The following is a 21,290-nucleotide window of genomic DNA, read 5'->3' as shown; positions in this document are numbered from 1 at the left end:
GGATAGTCAACACCTGTATAGGTGAACGTGGCTACGTCTGACAATCTTGTCTTCGGTAATGGAGGAGGGTCTGGTGCTTTGTATGGTCTACCAGAAACCTCTCTGCAGGTCTCGCACTTTCGTAATACCGAACGAACGCATGGACGTATAGCTGGTATCAAGTATTTTCCTCTCAAAAGTGTTATAGTTGAGCTGCGTCCGGCATGGTGTAACCTCTCATGGGCGTCTTTGACTACCTGGTGCATAAATGCATGCTTTGCCGACAGCAAAATCGGAAGTTTCGTCTCTTCTTCTAAGGCTGCATTATGAATGCGTCCACCACAGCGAACCACATTGTCCTTCATGAAAAGCGTAAGCTGTTTAACAGGCGGCGATACCTTCTTGTTATCTGTTAAACGCTGGATTTCTTCAGGATATGATGGCATCTGGCAGGTTCGAATGCATACTGTTTCAGCTTCTGTCATTTCTTGAATGGTTAGCTCTATGCTTGCAGGTTTTCGTCCATTGCGAAAATCATGAATAAATCGCAGAACATAGGCAGTCACTCTGATAAGTTTCTGAAACGAACTGAATCTTTTAATGTCAATAAATTCTTGCGAATTATTTGTTACCGTTACTGTTGCCACATTAACCATGTCACTCGTCTGTTGCCATATCGACCAAGAATCGGGTGTAGAAAGCCACGTCGTTCCTTTGAACCACAGTGCACTAAATTGGAGTTGTAATGCTTATAACCCTCGTGTCAATAAATCGGCGGGATTTTCATGAGTCGGCAAGTACCTACACTTACGGTTCTGAGTCAAACTTTGTATTTCTGTCAGTCTGTTCTGAACAAATCGTGGTAGCGTTTTCTTTGATACTAGCCAGTGCAAAACGATCTGGCTATCAGACCACAGGCACACATCGGAGAGGCCTGTCTGTTGTATGATATGTTGGCACAGACGGGCACCTGTCACTGCCGTCATCAACTCCAATCTCGGTATATTTAACTTTTTCAACGGAGCGACGCGATATTTTGACATCATCAGCGTGGTCTCAAAACCCCTGGAAATGTATGCTACCGCGCCGTATGACGACATGCAGGCATCACAGAATACGTGAAGTTTTGTTTCATCAATGACGTCATGGTTGCCATGGAAGCAGCTACGTCGGAAATTGATTTTGACTGAAAAGTTCAGGTCCGACGCAACATTACGCCATTTGTCTTGTACATCAATTGAAAATGGGCTGTCACAATCGAATTTCTGTTGCAACAATTCTTGAAGAATAATCCTCGCACTCACTGTAATAGCACTCAGCAATCCGAGTGGATCAAATACTCGTGAGATTTGTTGTAAAATTGCACGTTTGGTAATCACACCGTTTGTTTCAATCTGTCTTTCCGCAAACGTCAATGTATCTTCTTTACAGATCCATTGTATTCCAAGAATTTTTGTACAAGTGTCCGTGTCTAGCAATTTCTCTTCAGATGCCTTAGCGCGAAGTTGTTCACTATTTGAGTTCCAAGCACGTAGATTGAAACCTGCCGCTGATATCAGTGTTCTTGAAGTTGAATAAAACTGAAGAAGACCTTGTTCATTAGAGAAACTTGATAACACCTTGTCAACGTACAAATCTCTTTTCAAATAATTGGTCAACCATTCACTACTGTTTAGTTCAAGATGTTTACAAATTGTGGCACTTAACATGAATGGCGAGCAAGTTGCACCAAACACAACAGTCCTGAATCTATATGTGATCAGTAGACTGCACGGGTCACTCGGGTCACTAAACCACAGGAAGCGCGTGACGTATCTGTCAGAATCATGAAGACCAATTTGTAAAAACGCCTTCTCGATACCAGTGGCTACCGCATATCTGTGCATCCTGAATCGTAGAAGAATCCCCGTAAGGTCATTCCATTCAGGTAGGGCGGACATGAGACAGTCATGAGACAGTCGTTGAGGATTGGTTGGTCAGGGGATTGGCGACAACTGCAGTTATATACGATACGTATAGGTGTAGTAATCGAGTCCATTTTCACTCCATGATGTGGAATGTCATGCACTGTGTGTACGTCTTCTTGTTGGCCTACTTTCTCAATGACACCTCCTTTTAGCTTATCTGCGATTATCTCTCCATACGTCTTTAACACTTCCGGTTCTTGAGATAATCGGCGTATGGCAGCCTCTGTCCGTCTATTGCATATATCATAGTTGGCTGGTAGAGTTGGGTGGTAATCTCTTCATGGTAATTTTGCCACATACCGACCATCTTCGAATGAAATGACTTTGCTCATGTATTCTTGATGGTTACCGGAAGTACCGTCTGTTGACTCTTCTGAAGATACTCAAGCTTCCAAAACTTCTCCATTTCAAATGTACTTGATGGAGCGCTGATGACATGCATCATGTGTAGGTCAGTGGTTCGATCTCATGATACCGGAAGTGGTCCCGACAACAAATAACCAATCTTTGATTTCATCGCTGTTGGTCCGTTGCCTCTGATAACTCGGTCTTCAACTATTTCCCAATAATAATCCGCACCAACCAGAAGCGAAATTTCAAATGAATCGTTGCTGTGTTCGGTGAACGGGTGGACTAATTTCAGACCTCTCAGATACTCCAAATTACGTTTTTCTGTGGGAATGTTCTGTAATGGAACTGCTATCGTTTGCACTACAAGAACTTCCAGTTTTATCAAATCCATCGTCTCGCTTTTCAGATGTCCATCTTGCTTGTAGGTATGGGCCGAACCTGGTGTGACATTCCAACACAGGAAGCCAGAGAAATTGTATCATGGCCGGTAACAGGGAGATGTAGAACCCTCGCGAGGTCCTCTGTAATAAAGGATCGCTGTGCACCCTCGTTAAGTAAAATGTTGGCGGAAGAACTATGAATTTGAGATAGAACGTCGGCTACAGCAGTCTTCAATAAAACGTTTGTTATATAATGGGAGGCAGTGTGTAAGATTGCACTGTTGGTCATAGCCGACTTGAAAGGAATGGCTTCCGAGTTCATGGAAGAAGCGGGTGTCGTCTTCTTTGTGCAAATGTTGCTGTGGTGTTTACTTTCACTTTTACGACATCGAAATTCAGATTTACATTCCGAAAGAACATTTTATGGTGGTTCAGGCAATTGAAACACAAGTGTTTGCTTTTCACAATGTCAATTCTCTGGTTAATGTCTATAATCTTGTTGCAAACCTGGGGTTGATGATATTCACTACAAAATGGACATATCAGCGGTTTGACCTTACTTTTCATGGGACGGCTTACCTCCCCTTTTGATGCTGTGGGGAATGAGGCAGTCGGGAGATGAAAGTCTTGATTGTTGCTATAGCCGGCGTCTATGATTCTGATTTCCCGCCCGATGGCCACACGTAGCCCCTGAAGCTGCCACTTGTTTTCTACGTGGTTCCTGATAAGATTGCGTCGCACATCCGGTGGGAGCTTCTAATAATAATGTCATGAAGTTATCAATGATTTTGTGCGTCTGCCCGTAGCGTTCCCGCAATAGTTCGATCGCACTCTGGTAGTTTCTGCCTGTCAACGGAAATCCACCGATTGCCATAGCTGCGCTCCCTTCGATTAAAGATCGAAGATAAGAAAACTTCCGTGCATCCGTAAGTGTTGGGTTCTGGTGCACTGCTGAGTCAAATGAGTCCAAAAATGTTTGCAACTTGCTTATGTTACCACTGAAAGTAGGCAATGTCAGTTTCGGGAGTTTCGTAGACGCAGTAATGTTATTCGCTCTATTAGATGTTTGAGTTGGAACGCGTTCTATGAAAGATTCTTCTGCATGTTGCGTTGAATGTCGTACTTCGCCCGTCGTGAAATGATTTTGTTTTTCATCTCTTTGTTCAAATGTTGTCTCACGTAATTTCTTGATTTTTTCTTTATATCTGTGTATGCTCATTACAAGTTCAATGAAATACTCCTCACTGTCGAATAGTTCAGTTTCTATATCTCCGAGGTCGGCATGATTGATGATCTTTATATTCAATCATCTGATCGTATGTGCTTTTTCTTGAATGATGTCCAGTAGTTTCTGCGACTCGGAGGTTGAAGAAATGTCTTCGAGTGTCTCAAATTGTTTCGCTAATAATACATACCTTATTATTTATAGTAACAAAATTGTACAGTTGTTCATGCCATTATCACCACTGCTGGGTCATTATAAATATTCGGCTCTAGGGCCGATTATTTATAGTCGGCCCTCAGAATGAGTGCGCGTGACGTTCAACTGGAAACAATGGCGTCCACATTCAGTCTTAGCCACACATCAACGAAATAACCAATCATAATTAAATTATTTAATGACAGGTAGCACGCAATTTGGATAATACAAATATCGATTGAAACTGAAACTCTGCTTCACATTCGATTGATTATGATGCCTCTATTTGAGCTTTAACAGGATTCACCAAACAACAAAATTTAAAAGTAAAAGACACACTAACCTCTATGACCACCGATGCTTAGACCAATAATAATAAAATAACAACGATGTGCAATCCGTCTTCTGTTATTCTATCCCTTTATCTATATTTATGTTGAATCACACCTTTTTAAACGAATGTAGCAAATGCTAACCACTGTCACCAAAACACGATTTACAAAATCGAATGACTTATCGGAGCGATTACAAGAATTTTATCAAAGCTTCCAATGCATGACAAATGCACAATCCGAAATAAGTTTTTGTTTTCGTTCGATGCTTCAAAAATATTTAATATTAATTTATTATAAACCTTTTACGTCCGAATAGCTAAAACAGGTTTATTCGTCAAAGAAATTACGTCACAGAAATACGTCATAAATTGCGAAATCAATTGAATGAAAATAAAAGTACGGAAAGCTGGTTTTGTAATAAATTTTAGAGAAAGAACAGAACAAAAATAAACAAAACAAAGTAAGATATATATTAAAGACGTTAATACACGGCTGAGCCGGGCCGGGTCGGGTAGTGATAAGCAGCCCCGGGTCGCAAACGGCCCTCGGGCCACTATACTCCCTGTCGGCCGATTATCACTGCCCGGCCCGGTTCAGTCACGTATTATCCTCTAATTATTCGACACTGAGCTGCACGCAACGAAATGAGTTTGTTGAGTTGCATTTTTCTTCTAGTCACGGCACCAAACTGTTGCGTACAATCGTAAAGTGTTAATAAACTACGAAAAAAGTTGCGTTTGGTTCGACCTTTAAACATCATTTGATGCAAAAGTACATCGAACACAATTCTTACATATTCGTAAGACAAACGATTATAACTTCACTCTTTTAGATTTATTTTGAAACACTGTATCATATTAAAACTTTTACGAATGTTTTCAATAGCAAGTAATTAAATAAGCATATATATGATAATAAGTGGCTTATTCGTTGCTTGACTAAATCATTATTTTCACAAAGAATTCCATATATTCAAAACAAAATATGAAGGTACAAAGAGCAATAATACACTCTAAGCCATGATTTTTGAAAGAAAGAACGGTCTGCTTATTGACATGATTCAATGTTTTACTTGTTAAAGCCTGACTGGTGCATTGGAAGCCTGACTGGTGCATTGGAAGCCTGACTGGTGCATTGGAAGCCTGACTGGTGCATTGGAAGCCTGACTGGTGCATTGGAAGCCTGACTGGTGCATTGGAAGCCTGACTGGTGCATTGGAAGCCTGACTGGTGCATTGGAAGCCTGACTGGTGCATTGGAAGCCTGACTGGTGCATTGGAAGCCTGACTGGTGCATTGGAAGCCTGACTGGTGCATTGGAAGCCTGACTGGTGCATTGGAAGCCTGACTGGTGCATTGGAAGCCTGACTGGTGCATTGGAAGCCTGACTGGTGCATTGGAAGCCTGACTGGTGCATTGGAAGCCTGACTGGTGCATTGGAAGCCTGACTGGTGCATTGGAAGCCTGACTGGTGCATTGGAAGCCTGACTGGTGCATTGGAAGCGCGTTAGATTTTGCTCCTTAAGGTCCTGGGTTCGTATCCTAGTTGCTAAAACCATTTTTATTGACCTTTTTTATATCATAATTATTTTATTATGATTCCAAGTGCCATAGCTTTTAACTAAAATATTTGAGCCTGCCTCTGTTAAAAGGGGGTTTCATGCACGTGCGTCAAGTGTCTTCCCAGATTCATGGACGACACTTTCTGCCTTAACTGGATATATGCTAAGAAGAGACTGTCTTTACACAGAAAATATCATTAAAGCGGAAAGTGTCGTCCCTGATTATCCTTTTCCGAGTGCACAGGCTAATCTGCGACGACACTTTACGCACATGCATTAAACCTATTTTCACAGAGCACGGCCCATTTACTACAGTTTCCAATAAAGAAAAGGAATAAGGTGAGATCATAAGTGCCCTGCAGACAAAATTATACTTAGTTATACGTTGTGCCCCACTATTTGAATTAGGTCTTCTTTATAAACAAACAGGACACGAAGCGACACAAAGACTCGCCTGTTGAGAAAAACTTGTTGAAAGAATTTGATAACCTGTTGATTGTTAACGCGTTTTATCAACATTTCTATGTCCTATGTACCTTTAATTCAAAACAATATCAACTACACTCCAAGAATAAATAAACGATAACGCGTAATTTTCATTCATAAAATATATGAAAGCTATCGACATTGTATCAAGCGTTCTCCCTTTTTGAAACACACACATACACACACCATTAAATGAAGAGATTGAAGATCAAGTAGTTGAAAGACGTATGTTTTAAATGCACTACTATTGACAATTTTGATAACGTTTATTATAGCCGTGTTAATAACGCAATATTCGAATTTGAAGTGAATGCGGGAAAAGTTAAGTAACATATTCGATTTTTTTTTATATTTAATTTACACTTAACTGCAGTAAGGAAATCGAAGTGTTTTTTAACACGATTCGCAGTGTAATACCATATACTAGTATACAGTATTTATGATGTTAATCCGATGGAACGATACCCTATAATTTCGCTAAAAATGTTTCGGGAATTCGTAAAAATCCTGCACATCGTATGACGTCGGAAATGATGAACGAAACTATTCCCTAACGATTCAACTATAATGGGATTTGTAAACTCATTTACGTTACAAAGAATGGCAGAATATGTGCATTATTTTTAATCTTAATAGCCTTCGTCACGAGTTACGAAGGAACATGTGAATGAACATGAATTTGATTAAAAACTACGTCAAGAATGATGAACACATATGTAATATTACATTCATAGAAAGGCAACATTGCTATAGGACATCAAAGTTTAGAGATTTTCCATGAATTCGATTTTCTTTCTGGATAGTCGATTCTAGCAAACGGATCCAATGGCTTGGTGATATCATCTGAAATAGATAAATTTATTTTTTAAAGTCGGGCAGTGAACAACGACAAATAAACGGTATTTTTACATCAGTAAGTCTCGAACGGTAAAAATGTATTGGTCCGCGCCAAAAATGTATTGTGGGAAAAGTCTCCGAAAGTTTATGAATGTAACAGTTTATAGTATTTGTGTTGTTTACAGATGTTAAGTATAACTGATCAATGATGTTGTTGCTGCTATCCGATGTATAGTTTACAAACAAACGAAACAGAGCATAAATAAAACAATAAGTTTTATCGCCAATCTTTTAAAACCGTTTAACACGTAGCACTTGTAGACCCTTATGCAAACTTGGGTGACTGGGAACTGCGATTATATTTCCCCATAGTTAAACTGTCACATTAAAGCTTGGTCGCTTTTTCGTGCTTACCAATGTCTATAGTGTTAGAGACATTCACATTGTTCTTCGTGTGTATTTTGTTTTGACATTTCGATATGAGGCAGTACACCATTGTCCCGGTCACCGTTACTATGGAAACCGCTGTCGTCAGGAGCACGTAAGTTCTGAAATAATTATTTCAACATACTTTATACTACGATAAGTCATGCTTAAATAAAAGATAAAAATACTGGGATAGCTGACATGTTGTTGAAAATAAATGACTACACAAATAAAACTTTATGTAGACAGTTATTGAGTATTTGTATTCGATACGTCAATCATGTTTTATAGAAAAGGCGAACGTGTTGAAACATGCAGGATTGTCAATAAAATGCATATTTTAGTGCAGCAACAACAATAATACTTACGTATGCTTACAAACCATGTTCTCGGATAAATGAAAAGTATTACCTAGGTGTAATAACATAAGCACTTAGCGCATAATTTGAGTCAGGTTTCTTTGGTTAAATTCAACTTTAACCTAATTTTACCAAAGTACGACCGTTTACTGATTCAACGATTCATCATTTGTATTATCTTAACTAAAATGAACAATCTCTTAGTTAAAGGGACCCTTTCAACAGATTTAAGCATGTATTAAAGTTCTTCATTAAATGCCTTATATTAATTAATGCAAACATTGGAACTAAATTTCTCCAGTAAAAAAAAAAAAACAAGAATAAATTAAAAGAAAGAAAAAAAGATATCCATATCTGAACTCGAACAACTGACCCTCGGAGTTAGAGGCTTATACTAAGACCACTTGACCAACTGAGCTCATATACTTAAACTTCAAATTTTAAAATGAAACACGGGCACGTTGGACAAAAAACTCTCTCTTTGTGGAATTTGTTCAATCTTATATTCCCACTAAGTGTTCACACAAAATGACGATGTGTTAAACGATACACTCAAAACACAAGTAGTGTGCTTACGACTGATTACAAATTAATGGCGTATGGATTACCGTGGCTTTAAAACGTAATCCTCTTTAAGCGGCACGCACGGCTGCCATCACTATAACAATTAGCCGCGCTCTGTGAAATAGGAGGTTAAATGCACGTGCGTAAAGTATCATTCCAGAGAAGCCTGTGCAAAAATTTAAAAGCAAAATATCAAAAAAGCGAAAAGTGTCATTCCCTGATAAGCCTGTTAAAACTGCACAGGCAAATCTGGGACGACATTGAAATTTTTACGCACGTGCAATAAACCCCTTTTTCACAGAGCATGACCTATATATATTTTGTATATATGAGTCAATTCATTTAAACACCAACATCGCTTTCTGTGCAAGAGAGCGGCCATATGTGGTCTCGGTCTCATTCTGTCTAGCCTATTTCAGTGAAACATGAGCATTTAATTGTTTATTGAATTCCTACAACCTTATTACACACAGTGTCACGTACAGAGAAAGATGGCTAAGTACTGTTCTTTTAAAAATATATGCACTTCAAAATCAATGAAGATAACTTAAAATCGTTCCAGGACCAGCTCTGGAAACCAAAATGGCACAAAAATATTAATCGCTCGTCAAGAGAGAGTTTGATGAACAAGTTCCGGTTAACATATGACAATACACAACCCTTGACTGCGATTTATGGAATACATTTTCGGTCACCTTGGTGGTAGATAGGCTTTACTTTTTATCCCATATTAACACAACGAACACAGTTTTTTGTATACAATCGTTACACCAATATCGGTTATTATAAGCATGATCATATCAGCAGAAGTAGAGTTTTTTATGTGCTTTTTTTCAGGCAAAACAGTCAAATATACCATTTCCCAGCGAATCATTTCCAAACGTGCACAGTATAATGTACAGCCATCAGATCTCAAAGGGATGCCAAAGTTATATTATATGGTAGCACGAATGCTGGAGTAAGTGCCCCTCGTTTGTTAAGAATAACGCATAAAACATTTTGTTTGAACCAGTCTTCAACAATATAGAACAATTTATCTATTACAATACGATACGTGGTGCAGTCAACAATATGATAGACTGGGTAAGTATAACCTATCTTATTACACATAAAAAAATATAAATGATTCTGGATGCTGCCTGAAATGTTTACCCAATATTAACCAACTTTGACCGGTTTGTCCGACCTGTAATGATATAACAACATATATTTGCTTTAAATGAAGTAAGAATACAACTGAGCCTCTCCCTTTTCTGCCTTCGGGTTGACTGCTGAGTTATTTTGTGTCGTAATCGTTTCATTATTGGTTCCACATTAGAACAAGTCAAGCAAGCGGTTGAACGTTTGTGTACATTATAGCACGCCTTAGGAAACTAGCCCGTGTTGAGATGTGAGCTAAGCAAATCATTAAACGCTTATAAATAAATCAAACAAATAAAAGTATTCGTATCACGTTTAACCATATAACACAATATATCCCACAAAACAAACATCTAAGACACTCCAAAACGGTTGCTTTTTTTACAGCATGTGATCTCAAGCGCGTAATTTACAGAGGAAAACAATGTGTAGCTCTTCATTTTATACCTCACTGATATAAACTTGTATTACTGGCCATTTACAACCAAGTCAACTAACGGATCTGCAGCAGATTTGAGTAGCGATTTATGACTGTTGTAAATCAGCTTTACACTGTAAATAATACTTAACCAAATGACTAAGCGGCATTTTAAGCTATTTAAACGGGAAAGCAAGTTGGAACATTTTCTTCAAAACATGGCCCATTTATTATCTTTTCAAAATCACACACCGTATCAACCGTTATAATTTAAAGTAAGCTATCATTCATTGGTTGATTTAATTGCCAAGCGTTGTTTGTACCGGGGTGATTAGTTAGATTTTCTAAACTCGTGCTTTTCCGGGATAGATCTATTGTTTTTATATCACAGTTGTTATAGGTCAAAAGACCGCCCGCTGCTCACATTGGACTCATGTCGTAACCATAGATTTAAATTTGTTTATTTTAGCATAGTCAGTAATCCTGATGCTGTTATAACAATAATTTCAAAAGGGGTTGTAAAAAACGTATGAGTTAGTTTTATTGCACTGAATAGACATGGTATAAGTTGGAGGTCAAATGCGAATTTGTCAGGGTTATTTTCTATATATATTTTGATAACATTAAACGGTATCCGGACAACCGGCTCACTGTGTTTGTTTGCATTCCCGGACAATCGGCACCTCGTAAATGTGTCGACGAGGACAATTGGCACCCGATAAAATTTTCCACCCGGACGATTATGAATTACCTTAAACTTATTGGTTGTTGTAAAAGGCACGTACGTCGCTCGTATGAATACACTTGGTGGTCAGGATTATCACAACATTCCCGGAACCGGAAGTCCAATTCTTTGACATAAAGAGTCTCTGTTGGTGTCGCTCCAATATGTCGTCTGTAACAGCACTTTTGTGGGCACCAAAATGACGCGCGGTACTCCCTGAAACATCGGAAGTATGTTTCAATAGATTGTTTGTTATCGTTTTTCCTCTAGAGAAAGCACTCTATTGTATTGTTTTTGTATGTTTATACATTTCAATGAGGATTGTTATGGGTATATCATTGTTTTTTATTATTTTACCGCTTAACTAAATACTATCATAATAATTACTAACTCGTTCGCAAGATTGAGTATTATCGTTCGTATTATGAGTTACAAAAATGTGGGAGTGAAATAAATACAAACATGTACATGACGCATCTTTGCCACCGTACAGACGTGCGTTTGATACATTTTTTATTGAATGTACATGGATTCTCTAAAATTGACATCGCCACAAACGATATTTATTTTGTTTTGGGGCGTTATGCCAGATAATGAGACAAAAGTGTCGACATATCGACACACGAAACACGAGTAGTAAAATTAGGTTTGAGCCGGGGATCGAACCTACGATCCTTGCACCAGAGTTTTACCATTAAATAGAACCAGCTCTCGAGTATAGTGCTTTGGATATATGACATGGAGACTTCGTGTGATATTAAAATAGTAAGCTTTTCTCGCAAATAAAGCCACTTTCAGCGCATCGACGCAGATATTTATTCATTTAAGTCTTTGAGTTCCTAAAACTTTATTATGTTATTTCAAACTGCGTTGTGCATTTTTTACTTTTTGTTACAAACCGCTATGTGTTTGAAGCAAAATTTATTAAATGTATTGCTTCTCGAAACATTAAACATTATGTCGTAATTGTTGAAACAAATATACAACAAACAAAGTATGTTGTTGTAATGAGGACAACACAAAAACATGACCATAGCTGGTATTAACATAGTTCTTTTTTATTTTTAAAATTTTCTTGTGTTGAACAATGTTCTAATTATAGTATAAACACATGACGTTGAAGACAGATAACAATGAAACCAAGCGTTAAATGCAAGGAAAATACATCTTTCTGTTTTAGTTTCAAATCCTTCTGTTCAATGCTTAAACTACTTAATCAGAACATTGTCCATTTGTTTAACAATATATCAAATTTATTTTAATATAGTTATCACTAAAATCAACGTGACGAAATGTAGAATACAAAGAGAACAAAAGCTGCGTTTTTTCAAACACAATGTCCCTTACTGCTCTTTGAAGTTCTACAGCAGCTATTTTAGAGAAAACAAGGCCTATAACTTATCCGAAAATAAATGGACAAAAACGAAACTTACAATTCAAATGTAACTCACGTAGGTAGACTCAAATACAAAAAAATCATCTCAATATCGAAAAGCATTGAGTGAAAAAAACGGGAAAAAAAGAAAAGGTATAATACAGAATAATTTCTATGCCCAAAGCCCCTAACTTCGCCAAAAATCAATGGACCGGTACGAATTTCACACGTCATCTTGAGGTCATGTAGGTAGACTCACATACTAAATATAAGCTCAATATCTGAAGCTGTTGCGTAAAAAAACGTCCGGAAAACGTTTACTATGGAGAAAATGTTAAAGTCTCAGACCCTATCTTCGGACTACGGACCCGAACGAATTTCACACATCATCTGAAAGTAATGTATGTTGACTCACATACCACAAATCAGCTCAATATCTGAAAGCGTTGCGTAAAAAAATCCGGAAAAAAGATTATTATACAGATAATTTCAAGGCCCATTATTTCGCCTCAAATCAATTGGCCGGAACGAATTTCTCACTTGATCTGTATGGCATGTATGTAGGCACAAAAGAACAAAGAGCCAGCATTACAGCATTAATAGTGTGCATCTTCTTTTGGACTTAATAGTTCACATCTCGCAGCATGCCATTGTCAGCAGACGGTCAGCTAATCTGGATATCTTTCATGAAAGCGATTTGCAAATAACACGGTCTTCCTTCAATTTTTTTCATAGTATGACTTGACGTGATATATATATCTACTTACAAACGTTTGCAATATTAGTACACATGTACATAGATAAATGGATATGTGTTTAAATTGTGTAAATATACATATATATATATATATAAATCGGTAAAATTAGTATTCATGAAACGATATTTCTAAGTCATGAGTGTTTATTCCGATTATTATCTGTGCAATATACTTTCGTTAAGCTTCCTGAATATACTTATTCAGGAAGCTTTAATATCAACATGTATTATCAAAATCAAAATCAGTATATAGGCCGAATATCGTCTTAAAAAGATATTTCTTTGTTTCTACATGCGGCATGTTGACAGATTGTCACAGATTCCGTAAAGCGGCCTATCCACACACAATATCATTGTCAATTTTATTGTCAATAATGAAGATTGACAATAAAATTGATAGTGAATTGATGATATTGAAGACACCGTCAATGTATTGATGAAAATCAGAGATTTCAAATATTTATTGACGCATTGTCAATTTATTGACAAGTGTTTTGCAGTCTTTAATAATATTTAATCAATATTTATAGTCTCGTCAAAATTTCCGTACAGTCAACATGGCTAATAAAGGGCACACAAATATTCTGTCAATATTATTGAGTCAATAAAATTGACAATGATATTGTGTGTGGATGGGCCGCTTAACGAAAGTATATTGCACAGATAATAATCGGAATAAACACTCATGACTTAGAAATATCGTTTCATGAATACTAATTTTACCGATTTAACACATAAACTGTCAACACGTCTTTTTAATGAAACGCCTTAAGCAAAATCTATTTGTACTGCCTAATTCGTTGGTCATGTATTCTCCAAGTGTGATGTATACATTATGCGAACTGAATATCGCTTATCCAGTTGAATAGTGGGTAAACTTCACTAAGGAAGTGAGCGTACTGTTACACACATTAACGTTCACCCCCTTGTACACGGTCAGCTTTAATTGTATGCAAATTTATGTGAAAGACATACCTCAAGTTTCCGGCATATTCACTTTAAAATCTTAGTATATCGTATATCATCGTCTTTAGTGTACACGTAAGTGGTTGGTCTTCTCGATAAGCATCAAGACCAGATTGATGTGTTCATTTTATAAATATTAAATTATTTCGGGGATTAATTGCCGTCGACGCTTCTTCACTAACAACAAGGTATCAACTACTAGTTTATATTAAATGAAGTGTAATGATAATAATATTACTAAAATTATTTAATAGACTTTTGTATGAACCTTCAAATGCAAACAGTATAATTGTAATCGACACTCGTTGACACCAAACAGTTGTTTCCCAAGTGATGTAAAACGAAAAATGTTCATACATTTAGCCGCCGTACTTATTGGTCCATAACAACGATATATTCAACCCCATACCAAAATTCATATTTCGTATACAATAGAAGCTGCTACGGTCCATCTGCGCCTGGGGCTGCATTTATTATCTACTGTATATCAGGTTAACATCCCAATCTACCCATATGTATTGGCCCAATTACTTTTTGCAATCATCTTACGGCTTTCATGCCCGTCGTCCGGTTGTAAAAACACGTATGCGATGTATAAAAAGATCTACGCAAAGAAATTTTTTTTATAAAGGCTACCGTCCGAAAATTTAATGTTATTAATACAAAAGGGAAAATATGGGAGTCCGCAGCATTTGGGTTAAAATATATAATTTTTTGTGATACAAAATATTGTTTCCTGAAACGTATAGTTTTCGAAAACTGAGAGCAACTACTGTATGTACATAGACCTACCCGTTACCATCCAAATATGGCGCGCAACACTCCGCACAATGCACAATGTCGAGTCCTGGAAACAGAGCAAAAACGCAGTGTTAAGAAATTCGTGTTGCGGTCAAGACAACGTAGGCCAATAAAAGCCCGGTCGCCCAATAGGACAAATATTTAAGCAAATTATAACATAATGACTATAAATGGTTAATATTAACGCGGATGATTAAATACAGATAATACATAGTCGCCATGTTAATTATTTATCCTGCCTCTGTTCCAAACATTGACCTATAATAAAACAGTGTCGAATAAACTAGTTGATCTACGGCAGTACCTCGCGTGACCACGATCTAACCATAAGTACATATACGTTTTCCTACGCGCCGATTAACATGTTCTTATATTTTACCTTTTACAAAAAATATGTGCGAGGTTCCTGCGAAATGTTTTGTCAAAACAAAATGATAGTAAAAGTAATAAATATTTATTAAATTTAAGCCAACATATGGCAATTAAGTAATCACTTTCGCCTTTAAATTTATTTACTCATAACCTTTGATATACGGCGTTTTTAATATAAATTGAAAGGTTACACTCCACTAATACTTATTTGCAGTCGTCTGCAATTGATTTTATTTTTCAATGAAATATCATTCAATCGAACAAAATAGCACTATGTTAAAGACATAATTTAAAATGAAGCAGAATAAATCGAGTACATGGTTAGTGCCGAGATGGAGAAAGTCTATCCGGTTCGGCCCGAACAAGAAACTAGGGCTCGCTAAAGCTCGCCTATTTTCTTTTTCTGAGCCTACCTGGATAAACTTTCGCCATCCTTTATAAGTTGTTGCATTGTAGATTTCGTAAAAGCAAATCGAAGTATTGTGCCAGTGTGACCAGGACATCCCCAGCCAGTTTAATCACAAAACGATTGCTTTTAACATGTACAAGTTAATGCATGCGCAAAAACATCGGCTTCTAGCCGATGTGATACATAATTTGCAATTTTTCAAAAAGAGATACAGCCAATGCCAAGGAGGTGGCGCTAAGAATAGGATGTAGCGCAAATGCACATTCATAGCTTTTTTAAAGAAACATATTGTATGTAATGGTTTCTATGATTGCAGGACTTACATTTATTTTTGAAATTTGAATACTTCAGCACATTTGAGTCGCGAGCGTTATTATTAGAAACAGTAAATTTTCTAATAATGTTTTGATGGATCTAATCGTTCGTCTTTGTCAGATAACAACGTTGAACATGTATTATACAAAAAAGTTAACGGTAAAAGACCGAGCTATCTTCATTTTTGGAGTTGATTGTTTTGAAAAAACAACATATATGAGCCTAATTAAAATTCGTCGACCTTGGCCTTTTAGTGAATTAAGCATTTAAATTAAGGGACACAAATCATAGTTTCAAGAATCAGTATTATCTTATATTTATTCGATAAATATCATACTGTATACAAAAATTGCTGTCGATGAAATATGTTGATAATGTTGAGAATGTAGTTATTGGTTTTATTCATGTTGGTGACTTCTTAATTGAGTTGATAACTTATATATTTAAAAAACTACATCTTATTTATTATATAATGTGTTTATGTTCTGCAAAGATTTGGGCCTTCGTATGTACGTTGAAAAATAAAGTAAATAATACAAATAACAGTATCAATCAAATGTACGTCATGTGATGATGTCATTGCAATACGACTGTTAATTGATACATCCTAAATTGGCGCCACCTTATATCATTAGTGCCACCTCCTTAGAATTGGCTCCATTTCTATTGGAAAAATGCAAAATTATATATTACGTCGACAAGAAGCCACTATTTTTGTGCATGCATTATCTAATATATGTTTCTGCAGAATCGTTTTTGTCGTTAGCGATTTAATTGGGCGGAAATTTGCTCGTCACACAGGAATAACTCATCAAAATATATTTTTTTAATCCGCTATGCCACAACTTAAAAAGATTCTGATGATTTTAAATGGTTTGAGAATGTATGTTTCTGTACATTTTTTATGAATTAATCTTCGCTGAATAGCACCACATTGCCCGATTTAAACAATTATGCGATATATGCTGAAAAAACATATACACCCTTATCATCCTGTAAAATTATCTATGGATTTTCAAAACATCCGGGCCTGAGCGCCAAATCGGATGTTGCATTGGCTCATTTATTAAAGCATCTCAAAAAAAGAGGTGGCGCCCGTAATTAACGGCCGTTACGGTGTTTATGAAATAAATTGTGCGTGATCGTCCAGACACTGCATATACAGATGAAATGAAGAAAAATACAATTGTATTCGAAAACTTGTATCATAATTCACCATTATTTAAGACTCACGAGGCTACACCAGACTTCCAAACGCAGGCGCATGCATTGAATTTTAGTTTCGGTGTCATCGAAAGTTCATCGAACTTCGTAACGCTATTGCCCAATGCACTTGGACGTCGTAATAACACGCGGAATGGGACAGATTGCTTATGAAACTTTGAATGTGCATAAGCATTTGGATCATTGGAGAAAATGGTCACTTGGTTGGATTATTAAATCAAAATGCTTTGCAAATGTGAACATGTCAGAAGTTGACATGGTTTATGCCTAAAATCATGAATTTTGACTGTCTTTATTATCAGTATTATGCATATTACTGCTAAACGCACAGAAAAGCTCGTCGTTATTACTGCTGATAGTAATAATTTATTCTTTAAATTATTAATTTTGCCTGTCATTATTGTTATTATTATGTAGATTACTGCTTTAAGTTCTTTATATACATTAAGCTCGGCTGCATTAAGCTTTGTATTTTTAAACGGGTATTCACATTTTTTTAGGTCAGTTTAATATCGTTGTGAGCACAAACCACTTTTTAATGCAGATAACAATAAAACACGCTTAAATAGTTCAGACGGTACAGAAGATCACATCTTATACAATCCGGAAGATGTTATTAAAATATCCATATTAAATAGGCATTGAATGTCGTTATTGCACAATGTGCAATGCACCGGAAATTAATTTGTCCAAAAAATTAAAATAGTCTTGTTAGCATCATAATTATAATATCATTCTTAAAATATAATTTGAATAAAGATGTGAAGATGTTGGTGATGAAAACCTTGTTTTTGTTTGAGTTATGCTGGTGGAAGTGATGATGATTAAATTGGTGTTGCTTGTGGTGATGATGATGATGATGATGATGATGATGATGATGATGATGATGATGATGATGATGATGATGATGATGATGATGATGATGGTGGTGGTGATGGTGGTGATGATTAAGACGACGACGACAAGGATGATGATGATGATGATGGTGGTGATGATGATGATGATGATGATGATGATGATGATGATGATGATGATGGTGGTGGTGATGATGATGATGATGATGATGATGATGATGATGATGATGATGATGATGATGATGATGATGATGATGATGATGATGATGATGATGATGATGATGATGATGATGATGATGAAATAGCGGTTGTTTGCGTGCAAAACGTGTTTTTAAGTGAATATATATATAGGGTTCGTTTAAGGCTATTTCTGAAAATATTTATAAATTATTATTGTTTTTAACATCATAAAATTGGGAAATGTATGCAGTCTTTTGGGGGAAAAAACATTTGAAACTGGGAATCGGACCGAGCTTAATTGGACCGAGCTTAATTGGACCGAGCTTAATTGGACCGAGCTTAATTGGACCGAGCTTAATTGGACCGAGCTTAACATTTTAATGAGAAGAACAGGTCAGGATCAAAATCAGATAATGACTTATATTACCGACACATGTTAATTACACGGTAGTTCATGGGGAAAAGCGCCGAAGACTTAAACAATAACAAAATTATAGTAAAAGTAAAATTAATCAAATATCTCAAATGAGCTTACCTTGGAACATTAAGGCTGCTACAAGTGCTACGATCGCATTCTTCAGAATATTGCCTTCCATATCCATGAAATCACTATCGCTTGTGCAGACAAAGTGACAGTATCGAACTTTACATCACTTTCAAGAAGACTTTCCACATACGAATGTTTACTCCATCGGTAATTAAAGCAAATTAAACCAGCGTAGTATTTCGCACGAGACACAACCAAACGTCTGTGACTATCAATATTAATATATACAAATACGTGTGGGTAGATCATATAGGGCAGGCACACCCTAAATGCAAGACTAAAATCTGATGTTTAAATCCGGCGACATCCAGCCCGAAGGTACAGAGCAGTGCATGTACGGGTATATGTAGTTTAAAGTTTAAATCTAATGTTTCAAAAGACTGCGTTTGTTTTGAGATGTCACTCATGCAAACCATCGCGGTCAAGTAAGAATACCATCAAAGCTCCTACAGCATGGCCAACAGTCCGAGTTTAAACTTAATTTCATTGTTTGATTTACATAGAGGTGTTGTTTCGGTATACCCGTTGACCTAGGTTATTTGGACACATTTTTGTCTATAATTGGTGTAATGTTTAGATTAGGATCATTTTGTAACGGATACTTTAACACAGGGCTACTGCTGGCCTACCTGTATGTGTAGTTGTCTTTTTATTTAATCCTAGACACATACGAAAATGATCATGGAACATTAAATTATAATATCTAAGATTTTGTAGTTGAAATTATGCATAATTATATGAATTATTTTGTTTTGGTTATGTAACATTTTCTTAGTGCGTATCTTTATTGTCGGATCTTCTATCTCAGGTGGTATAGCGAAAGGGTGGTTTCATAAACGATCGTACGACAATGTTAACTTACGAGAGAATTTTGTAATCTTAATAAGTGGACGAACTAGCCCGCTATGCTCGTCAAATATATACGGCGCTAGAGATGCAAATGTAAGTAATTAAGTACTGAACATTTATAAACATATGATATGGACTTAAGAAATTAGGCATCTTAGAAAAATATATCTTGTCGTGAATGTGTATTACGATGTTAATTGAAACGGTCCCAGACCACAAATACGAAGATCGCGGGATTGAGCCATGGGCGGCCACAAAACATTGGTAGAAATTGGTCATAAAGTACGTTCAAAGGCCATTCTGCCCTCAGGTACTGCCAACAAGAATACGCAGGAAAGTGTGATGTGATTAAACTAAACAAACCAAACTTACGCACAGCTCTATTTTTCATATAAAGGAAATATCTTCAGAGCGTGTCCATGTTTTTTTAATTTTATACGTGAGTATTACTCATATCGCACATTATCTGTATTTTACGTGAAATATTGTTACCTGACTGGGATGTAAGTCTTCATCATAATGCATTATATTTGTCTTTATAGACAATCTGTTTTATCCCCCCCTCCCCTTAAATTGTTTACGATATTAAATTAGATAAGGGCTTCTAATTAAAAGACCACTCAGTTTCATTCATCTCAAATGCTTTCCCGTCCCTATCACACGCGTCTGCAATGCACGAAAACCAAGCAAACAGTCGCAAGAAAAGTATATCGGTTGCAGTAATTGTAACAGAACATGTGTTTTATTATGACTTGCACAATGTACATCGTCAATATAACAAAACAAACAAAGCATACTTAAGAACATTCATGTCACGGTTATCATATATTTACAGTAACTACGGTATACCTGTATATACGGTATACCTGGTCTTTATTATAAAACTTATTACATTTTATTGTGATATACATACATATTGTGATATAAAAAATGTTAAAGTATGTGTCCTTGTTTTACGAGGATGAACTTACATTTAACAATGAGTTTCTTTTATTTAATGCGTATTTAATAAAAAGAGAAATTTTAATTAATTTGGTTTTGTTATCAATGCCCAACATTTCAAAAAATTTAAACATCGATGGGCGTTGGTAATAATACTTTGGTGCATATTTTTTACGTATCTCCTTCAAAAAATGGACATATAAGCATAAAATGATATTCATCTTCAATATCATGTGAATTACAAAATAAACAATAACGCTGATCCCTAGCAATTCTATTTCTACCATATCTACCGGTTTGTATTCTTAGTGGGTGAACCGATAGTTTTAGCCTACAGAAAAACAACCTTAGGCTGCTAGGTAGTAAATCGAGGTATGATTCGTAATGCAAATTGTTTTTGAAAAGTACATAAGTAGTAAGAACATGGTTTGTCTGCATGCTCTGGGACCATTCCTGAATAAAATTGTCAAAGATACGTTGTATAAAAATACTGGGAGCAGTGGTCTAATGGTAGGACGCTGGCTTAGGGATCGAGTCCCGCCCTGACCGCTGGAATTTCCTTGGGCAAGAAATTTATCCCACAACTGCTCCTCTCCACCCAGGTGTATAAATGGGTACCTGTGAGGGAAATAAGCCAATGTGCCGTGGCTGCATACAGCGCCAAGATGTTAAAGGGATCTTTTCACGCTTTGGTAAATTGACAAAATTGAAAAAAGTTGTTTCAGATTCGCACATTTTCGTTTTAGTTATGAT

At 36.5% G+C, this 21,290-nt stretch overlaps 1 protein-coding gene across 1 annotated transcript; it reads right to left on the bottom strand.

Moving 5' to 3' along the window:
* Positions 1–7,187: 7,187 nt before the first annotated feature.
* Positions 7,188–18,935, bottom strand: LOC127876443 (uncharacterized). The gene is made up of 5 exons (XM_052421732.1): positions 18,735–18,935; positions 14,837–14,891; positions 10,974–11,162; positions 7,730–7,863; positions 7,188–7,321 (listed from the first exon to the last, which is right to left on the bottom strand). The coding sequence occupies exons 1-5, from the start codon at positions 18,799–18,801 to the stop codon at positions 7,236–7,238; spliced, it is 531 nt and encodes a 176-aa protein (XP_052277692.1). The 5' UTR covers positions 18,802–18,935; the 3' UTR covers positions 7,188–7,235.
* Positions 18,936–21,290: the final 2,355 nt, after the last annotated feature.

The sequence above is a fragment of the Dreissena polymorpha genome, chromosome 4, assembly GCF_020536995.1.
Source record: "Dreissena polymorpha isolate Duluth1 chromosome 4, UMN_Dpol_1.0, whole genome shotgun sequence".
Lineage (NCBI taxonomy): Eukaryota > Metazoa > Mollusca > Bivalvia > Myida > Dreissenidae > Dreissena > Dreissena polymorpha.
The sequence above is the reverse complement of the archived record's forward strand: the minus strand, read 5'-3'. Positions and strand labels throughout refer to the sequence as shown.

Bases quoted from the DNA above. Each gene is read 5' to 3' on its own strand.
- LOC127876443 (XM_052421732.1), bottom strand. From the start codon at position 18,801: ATGGATATGGAAGGCAATATTCTGAAGAATGCGATCGTAGCACTTGTA. The intron at 14,892-18,734 runs GTAAGCTCATTT...CTCTGTTTCCAG, and splicing joins AGCAGCCTTAATGTTCCAAG to GACTCGACATTGTGCATTGT. The intron at 7,322-7,729 runs GTAAGCACGAAA...TATCTATTTCAG, and splicing joins CTCTAACACTATAGACATTG to ATGATATCACCAAGCCATTG.